Source organism: Drosophila obscura, unplaced genomic scaffold, assembly GCF_018151105.1.
Source record: "Drosophila obscura isolate BZ-5 IFL unplaced genomic scaffold, ASM1815110v1 contig_14, whole genome shotgun sequence".
In the NCBI taxonomy this organism is placed as follows: Eukaryota; Metazoa; Arthropoda; class Insecta; order Diptera; family Drosophilidae; genus Drosophila; species Drosophila obscura.
In genome coordinates this window covers 776,711-785,506 of record NW_024542724.1, presented here as the reverse complement: position 1 = coordinate 785,506, position 8,796 = coordinate 776,711, and the positions used below count along the sequence as shown (strand labels likewise).

The 8,796-nt window shown below is 41.7% G+C and overlaps 2 protein-coding genes across 2 annotated transcripts; one reads left to right on the top strand and one right to left on the bottom strand.

The window, feature by feature from the left end:
- Positions 1 to 228: 228 nt before the first annotated feature.
- Positions 229 to 880, bottom strand: LOC111079769. Its single transcript, XM_022375054.2, has 2 exons — positions 609 to 880; positions 229 to 553 (listed from the first exon to the last, which is right to left on the bottom strand). Exons 1-2 carry the CDS (start codon positions 759 to 761, stop codon positions 278 to 280), a joined length of 429 nt encoding a protein of 142 aa, XP_022230746.2. The 5' UTR covers positions 762 to 880; the 3' UTR covers positions 229 to 277.
- A 1,474-nt stretch (positions 881 to 2,354) lies between these two features.
- Positions 2,355 to 8,490, top strand: LOC111075463 (integrin beta-nu). Its single transcript, XM_022368755.2, has 6 exons — positions 2,355 to 2,544; positions 2,612 to 2,688; positions 3,604 to 3,793; positions 5,759 to 6,509; positions 6,565 to 6,760; positions 6,821 to 8,490. The coding sequence occupies exons 1-6, from the start codon at positions 2,445 to 2,447 to the stop codon at positions 7,916 to 7,918; spliced, it is 2,412 nt and encodes an 803-aa protein (XP_022224447.2). The 5' UTR covers positions 2,355 to 2,444; the 3' UTR covers positions 7,919 to 8,490.
- Positions 8,491 to 8,796: the final 306 nt, after the last annotated feature.

Genomic DNA, 8,796 nt, shown 5'->3' with positions numbered 1-8,796 from the left:
TTCGACTGCACCTCTACATAATTCTACCTTGGGTGTACAAAACGTAAGCGCATTAAAAGACTAGACAGTGTGACCGCTCCGCTAGTGTCATATTGAATTTAAATACAAAACTGGTTGATCTTTCTAACATTCAATTAGAAGCTAAACATCTGCGAGGGTATTTCTGTTGCAGTATTTACGAGTATTATGGCTGACAAAAAGCTAGTTGATGCGAAAACGAAGCGCGCGAAACTTTAAAATCGTTTTATTATTGAGAATTTTCCGTTTTTAGTGATACTTAATTCATTTTTGTTGGATACCACGATGCTCGAATGACCTTCTGCACGCTCAAGGCCTCCTCTTCTTGAGTTTTATTGTCAGGATCTGGCACAGCAATGGTGCGAACAGGCATGGGCCGAGGCTTGAAGACAACCTTTTCCGGGGACTCAAACTCTGAGACTGGTGTGAACAGGATACAGTAGCCGCCATTCAACTTCTGGATAAATCCAAAGCGCACTGCACTCTTCAGGATATACGCAATGGCATGCAAAACGTTTGGCTTAAAACTAGTACGCTGCAAAATAGTAAAATAAAATGATAGATCCCAACTCTCATATATTGAAACTCACCGACAGGCGAATGAGCAGCTGTTCTACAATATCTGAGTAGGTGCACAGTTTGTTCAGGTCCAATATGGCTTGAAAAATAAGCTGACCATTCTGATTTTTTACCTTAGAAAACTGCGAAACGGCACGACCAGTAGAATTTCGAGCAAGTTCCATTATGAAACTTAAAAAAAACGCTATAAATAATACAGTTTCTCAGAGATTGAAAATATTACGAAACTAATACATGTAATATTTGTGTACGATTCGAAACACAATCACGGACCGAATGAGTAAAAATAAGATACGAGTAGTGTGATGGAGAAATCAAAGAAATTTGACTCGTATCAACGGATTGCTTTGACTTATGGGAATAAATAATGTTTGGGGTTTTATGCAATGTTTTAAAACTAGTAGTCAAAAATCCTTCGCTCAAATTGGTATTTATAGAACATCAAATCTTTGGAGTTAAAGACAAATTTAACGCAATTAAAATTCATAGCGATTTGATGGCATTAAAGAGGTGTTTCTTCGGCCGACTCTACTTGACAGACAGGCCAAAGAAATTGTCATTGCTCGGGCAGTACAGGGTTTCCGGTCTACTGACACGCATTCAGTTCGAACATGGCCGATGATTCTTCCAGAGTCTATTCCGTGCTGTCTCCAAGTGTCTCAGGAATTCTTTAGATTTCCATCTCTCCTCGTGGAGGAGGAGAAGTACAGATATATGTATTAAGGACTGGATGCTTCCTAGTCCCGCAAAAAAGCTTTGTCATCTTTTGTTGACAGACAATTTTGCACCTTATAATACTAAATATAAGAATATAAATAAACTAGCGGACCCGGTGAACGTTGTCTCGCCCCATCGCAGAAACATCGGCGAGCGTTGAGTCCCAATGTGAATCGTTTTCGAGCAAATTCAAACGTGGAAAGCATCCCGAAAAGTGGGGCACAGCACACCATCCACAGTACGCAAGGAAGCGAAGGATTTCGGGCCCTCTAATGTTCACCAAAAGCAAGCGAAGATAGAAGCATTCGTCTTGGCGTAAATGAATTGTGCATATTCGTCCGAGGGCATTAGTCGAAAAAAAACATGTCCAGTCGTTCTCACGTGATGATGCACTATACATTTTTATCTCTCCATTTTTATATATAAAGATAATATAAAGCATATAAAATGGATATTTTGGAACTGTAAAAATTGACTTTAAACTTAATCTTAGGTTTATTTTTTTTTAAATCATTGAAAAAGTTTTGTTTTTTACTTTTTTTAAGTAAAAGAAATATACTATATAAATACCGTTAATAATAATAAATATTTCCGAGTTAGCACATTTCGCATAGATTTGTTAAAGGCGGCCAATAAACTATAGAAAAAACTTCTGATGTTTGATAGATAATGCCGCAATGAGAGGAAGTAAAGGACAAACCCTATTTGTCTTCTTCTTCTTTTTCCAATCACTGTACCTGATGGATCCCTAAGCTTTATGTATGTGCATTTGCTCTCTTAAATAATGCTTAACCGATAAAATGAGAACGACCTCCCCTTTTTGACAGGTGAAAATGAGTTCTCTTCTAATCGCCTTTACTCTTTGTGTGCCATTTTCTGATATATTTAATAATTTGTCACATTCACTCCCTCTACGCTCCACCACCCCTCTACCCCACTCGCTCACACACACGATAAGATAATAGTAGAAGCTCCACTGAAAAAACTGAGCATACGAGAGAGCTTTTCGTATGGAAAAAAAATATTAGTTGCGATTTGCTTTTGTCGCCGAACGGTTGTTTTCAATTTGGAAAATTTGCGCGAAATTTTAATTAAGTGAGAAAACAAGAAAAAAAAACACACATGGAAATATGCCGTTAGTCAGCGGTCAAGGTGTATTTTTGTTGGCGTTGCTGCTCGTGGCGATGACGCTCTCTTTGATGCTCGCGGAGATCACAGCTGTTTCCATTGGTTCGTTACCGTTACATAACTCTCTCCTGCACACACACTCTTTACTCTCTCTGTGCTCGCTGGCTAGATGAGCAATGCAGGCACGCGGACAGCTGTGAGAGATGCCTGGGGGCCCATCTGGACTGTGCCTGGTGTACGGACAAGGTGAGAGTCATTTAACACCCAGCCCCTCAACTCAACATAGATCTAACCCCTACACTGAGAGAAATATTTATTGGTTGTGTGGATCATAAAAAGTTTTATATTTACGGATCAAATTTTGAAGTTTTAATGCTGTTCTCATCGTTCTTTCACCTTTACTCGCGACTGGCAATAACCAATTCAACCGAAATAAAACAGCTGATTTCGTGTCTGAAGGCACAAAGCAAGCCCCATTGAATTGTTTCTTGTGGCTTCCGCATTATTGATTGGTTATCTCGTATCTTTATTCAACTTAAATACCATTTTAGTCATTATAAACCATACACCAGCACGAAATTCAAATATTTGAAATATTTGTAGAGCTCTCGCACACATTTTAGCCCTTCATATCAGATGTTAGCTACTGTGGATACAAATTAAAAATCAAATGAAAGGCCGTACATTTTTCTTTACAATCCATTAATTCTGATAAATACATACATATGTACATACTGAGTACAAATTATAAAATTATTAAAGTATGCAAAATAAACGAAATGAGTTTTTTAATTAAAAAAAAACCATCTTAATTTATATTTATTTGTATTTTTTATGCATTTAGTAAATACCGATCTTTGCAATCATATGTATGTAGGTGTTTATGGATATTCTATGGATACTAGTACGATATGAATCATTAGCTTTTACCATTCATTATCTTCCTTCACTTGTTTAATTTTATTCAAATGATGTCATTCACTTATTGTCAATTTTCACAATTTTCACATTCCTATGCGATCAATTGCATGCCCTACCATAGAGGGGATATTATTTGATGGGTTATTAAAATTATTATTTGCAGACAATATTAATTCCGAAATGCAAGAATTACTCTAAGCACTTATTCTCACTCTCTTTTTCACTTTCCCTCTATGACAGACCTATGAGGTGCGCTGGCGCTGTTTGACGCGCTCCCAACTCCTCAATTTCAACTGCAGCGAAAATGAGATCTACGAGAATCAGCCGGTGCTGGATCTATTGCAGGAGCGTCCCCTCAAGGACTATCAGACGAACGATGATCAAGCGGTTCAGGTGACGCCGCAGCGGGCATACCTCAAGCTGGTCAAAGGTATGGATGAACGAGTGTGTGTGTGTGCGTGTGTGTGTGTACCAATGGGGTGTTATCTTATCCAATAATTTATCAAATGGAACCGTTCTCCGCTGTTGTGTTTTGGTAGCTCCCTTCTTTATGGCTCTATCAATTGTGTCACTCTTCTGCTTGCACCTTCTCATTCGTTAGGCTGTGTTTGCTTTTCCGATTTGTTCCACATCATTTTTAACATTTTGTTTCGCTTATCAGCATTTTGTGGTTGTCACATCTCTGTACTCTGTACGGGGTGTTTGTGTACGTGCATTAGGCGTGGGAATACCCCTCTCTCTCTCTCTCTCTTTTCCTCTCCCTCGCTGTAACTCTCCCTCATTTACTCTCACTCTCTCTATTGCTAGTTCTCTCCCTATGTTCTACAATACTCTTTTGCTGGGTTCACTGAACCGTCTAGTTTGTCGAGTGGCATAAGAGGCGCTAAGTCTAGGATAAGTAAAATCCCATTTAGATAGGGTTTATCATGGGACTGCAAATCTGAGTCTTGGGGTATTAAAATAAAGGGTATATAAATTATTCCAATGCCGAATTGTAATGTATGTTCCTATTCAAGAAACTTTGATTTATTTTTCAATTTTCTAAAACTAATTAAATGCCTATAAGAATTCTTTCTAAAATACTCGAATATCGATACATATTTATACGCTAGTTTTGGGAATGGAATCATGGCCATTCTTACAAATTATGGAACTGAAATATTGCACAGATCTCTGTATCCGAATCACCTGATTTGCAGAATAAATGCTCTAAGTTCTAGATGTTATCATAGCCAAAAATACCCATATATGTAAGAACCTTTCAAAAAGAAATAGTTATGAGGGCAATCCAGAAGGGAAAAAATGAAAAAAAATGTTATTGCTCAAGTATTAATACAGAATTTCTCACCTTCACTGTGGAAGGGTGGTAGGTTTAACAAGTACCCAAACAATACATTTAGGCCAGTCTATATAGATCAGCTTTGTTTGCGAACCGCTTTGTTCGCGGGGTCCTATTTCTTCGAGGCCTTCTTGTAATTTTATCCCGCCATGCTAAACACAGAGGGGTCCGAGGGCTTAAAGGTAGCTTCAATCCCTTCGGTTTGATTGCGTTTGCTCTCCCCCAGTGCCTCATCGATCATGCGGCATCGCATCGAAATATTGGGAGCTCCTAAATGTAGTTCTGAACTAACGATAAAGGATGGTAGAGAATGGAAATCTAAGTGTTCTTTTTTTAGTTTTATTCTCATTTGTATGGTTAAGAATGGAATCTCCTATGGGGCGTTATGCAGCACCGCCTCTCGGTTGGTGTTTGAATTCTTAGCCGGTAACCAATTTACGTCTTGGCAGCTGATGGCAAATCCTATTCGATTTGTATGATTCCCAATTCGTACCAAAACCCAACACTGTGCTTCTCTTTAAGCCCAAGAATCTTGGACCAATTTAAGTGAGTTCTCACTTTTAAGGGGTTTTAAATATAATTAAGAAAGGAAGGATAACCCAAAGAAATAAAAAAGCTCGTGAGGTATTTTAAAATAGCCTCCATTTGCATTTCAATTAGGGTGCTTGAGTGCACCGTTTAAAGGATTGTGGTCCCCCATTATGGCACACAAAAGAAAACCAGCTGGCCAGTGATCAATTGAAAAGCCATTAAATGCGTTTATTTTTGAGTTCGATTGAAGTCTGAAGTTCAAAAATACATTTATGTGAGAGCTTCAATTAAGGTTCCAGGTATGAAATTACACGCTTAAGGATTACAAGGAAGACAACCAACCATTTATCCCAGGGGTGTTGACCAGGTCCAAGTGGTAATGAAAGGGAATCTAGAGCAGACCCAAGCCCCTTCAGCCGCCTGCCTTCTGTCTTAGGCGTATTTATGCAGATGTGGCAGCTCGTAAAACAGCTCATAAACCAGAGGGCCACTTACATATAATAATCTTTAACCCCTGCCCCCTAGGGAACACGCAACGCCTCAAGCTGCGGTATCGAACGGCACGCAACAATCCACTCGACCTTTATGTCCTCATGGACCTGACCTGGACGATGCGCGATGACAAGGAAACCCTCGAGGAATTGGGCACCCAACTAACCCAAACACTGCGCAACCTCACAGACAACTATCGTTTGGGATTCGGGTCATTCGCGGACAAGCCGACGATGCCAATGATACAGCCACAACTCAAGGAGAATCCATGTGCCCCCGTGGGTGCCGTGTGTGAGCCCACCTATGGGTATCGGCATCAGCTCTCCCTAACCGAAGATATTCAAGCATTTACGGACGCAGTGGCTGGCAGTAAGATCACCGGGAACCTGGATAATCTTGAGGGCGGACTGGATGCCCTGATGCAGGTGATTGTCTGCCCCAAGGAGATCGGTTGGCAGCAGCAGGCCCGTAAAGTGGTGATCCTCGTCACCGATGGGTTTATGCACTTTGCTGGCGATGGCCTCCTGGCGGGCATCATTGAGCGAAATGATCGTCAGTGCCATCTGAATGGCGCAGGGGAATACACGGGTTCCCTGGAGTATGATTATCCGTCGTTGGAAGAGATCTATCGAGAGCTCTTGAGGCGTAAGATCAATGTGATATTCGCCGTAACGAAGGAAGTGGTCAGCACATATCGGGAGTTGAGTGCGCTGATGAAGGAGATCAGCTATGTGGATATACTCAGTGCAGACTCATCGAATATATTGGAACTGATCAAGAAAAGGTTGGCAAAGGGAAGCTCTTTAAAAGGATTTAACATTTTCTTTTGGATTTTACAGCTACGAGAGCCTGATCAAGCGCACTCAGTTCGATGACAACAGTCCGGACTTTATCCAGTTGGAGTACTACACGGATTGTGCTGGACAATTTCCCAAGCTGAGGAAACGGAACTACTGCAACAGTCTGAGCCTGGGCAAGGAGCTCGAGTTCTATGTGGATGTCACACTCAAGGAGTATCCCTCAAATGGGGTTTATGTAAGTGAACTGGCCATAGAAACCCTCGCTTAAGTTCTGTAATACTTTCCCCCCTGTTAGACGCATAAAATCCGCGTGGAGGAGACCTCACTCAATGAGTACATGGACCTGGATGTGGAGCTGCAGCGACCGTGCCCCTGCCAAGAGGAGGCCGAGCCCGAGAGCGAGGAAGGACGCTTTCAGTGCGAGAATCAGGGCTACCTGCACTGCGGCATGTGCACCTGTGACGAGGGCTGGACGGGCACCTACTGCACATGCCCCACGGACGCCACGAATGTCACCACCAACGAGGCGTTGCTGCTGCGGTGCCGCCAACCCCAGCCAGATGAGAGCCGTTCCCCCCTGGTTTGCTCCAATCACGGGGAGTGCGATTGCGGCAGCTGCAGCTGTGATCCCGGCTACACAGGAGACTTCTGCGAGTGCCGGGAGTGCCTGGACTGCGATGAGCAGCGAGCCGACTGCTACTGTGGCAAGTGCGTCTGCAAGGACGGATGGTCGGGCACACGTTGCAATTGCAATGAGGACACAGACGCCTGTCTGGGACCCACGGGCGAGGTGTGCTCCCAGCGCGGCACTTGCGACTGTGGCGAGTGCAGCTGCGATGAGCCGTTCCTGGGGAAGTTCTGCGAGATCGATCCCGAAAAGGACAACAAACTGTGTCTGTTCTATGAGCCCTGTGTCACCTGCCTGATCGAGCAGCGGCAGGGCATGGGGGCGTGCGACAATCTGAGTGAGATCTGCACGAGCCTCGACAGCCAGGAGCACTTCACCTACTCCTTTGTGGCCGAGCTGGAGGCGGATGTCCGCTGCCTGGTGCGGATCGTTAACAAGCATGGCATACAGTGTGACAGCTACTTTGGCTATCAGGTGATCGATCACGCCAACTATCTCTCGATCCAGGCCACGAACTGTGAGCCCCTCGACTATGTGGCCCTGTTTGGTTTCATTTCTGGTTTCACTCTACTCATTGGCCTGCTGCTGCTATTTCTCATCCTATGGTGCATCCGGGCCAAGGACGCCCGCGAGTATGCCCGCTTCGAGAAGGAGCGGGCCAATTGGGTGCGCCAGGAGAATCCCATTTATCGCGATCCCGTGGGACGCTACGAAGTCCCCAAGGCATTGAGTGAGAAGTTTGATGAGAATCCATTTGCCAGTTGATCGATGGCTTAGTTTGGGTTTATTTTGTAGTCTAAAGAGCATCAGAGGGTGAAAAGTGAATGACCCGTTTTAAAGAGTCAGAGGATCATACGAAAATATGTATAGATAGAGCATAGGTTTGGCTTATGATTCGTTTTAGCTATTGACATGTTACACCCATGAAGGGGGATTATTCGCAGGAATTGCCTATCAAATATGTGGCATAGGAAAGGACATTTTATTTATGGAATATGAACAATATCTACAATTTTGATAATTGAGAACAGACAACCATAGACAAAACCTTCAGTTCGAAATTACGTTAAGGCTATAATATCTGTTTATTATTAAGTTTAGGAGCTACGAATTTGCTTTTACTGCGCGTTAAACAAGCTGCCGCCCAAGTCTGCACACACGATCCACCTTGTAGAAAATCCATGTTTAGGCATAGAAAGTAATTATGCATTTAAGTATGTGGATGTATGTATGCCTTGTTTTATAGGAGTTAACTTTGAAAAATCAAATTTACAAAGGTTACTTCTTTCCCTCTCTTCGCAACTCTTTGCCATAAAAGAAAACACACAATTTTTTTTATTTTTCATAATTTTTGTTGTTTTTATATTTATATTTTTTTATTTTTTATGGAATTAATTTGATACATCTTTCGATTATAATTATTATTAAATGTTTAAGCTAATTTAACTAAGTATTTTTGTATAGCTAAAGAAAAAAGAGAGTTCCAAAAAATTTAATCTTTCATTTAAAGTTTTTTTTTTTTTTCAAAATATAATAATTCAATTTAGCAAAAGTATTTTTTCATCTAAGAATTAATGTCTTAAGAGGAGACGACTTAATTAAAGAATGACTACGGCAAAACGGGAAATGCAAAAAAACCTATT

Excerpts from the sequence above, each read along its gene's own strand:
- LOC111079769 (XM_022375054.2), bottom strand. The coding sequence starts at position 761 with ATGGAACTTGCTCGAAATTCTACTGGTCGTGCCGTTTCGCAGTTTTCT. Across the intron at positions 554-608 it reads AGCTGCTCATTCGCCTGTCG|CGTACTAGTTTTAAGCCAAA; the intron begins GTGAGTTTCAAT and ends ACTATTTTGCAG.
- LOC111075463 (XM_022368755.2), top strand. The coding sequence starts at position 2,445 with ATGCCGTTAGTCAGCGGTCAAGGTGTATTTTTGTTGGCGTTGCTGCTC. Across the intron at positions 2,545-2,611 it reads GATCACAGCTGTTTCCATTG|ATGAGCAATGCAGGCACGCG; the intron begins GTTCGTTACCGT and ends CTCGCTGGCTAG. Across the intron at positions 6,510-6,564 it reads TTGGAACTGATCAAGAAAAG|CTACGAGAGCCTGATCAAGC; the intron begins GTTGGCAAAGGG and ends TGGATTTTACAG.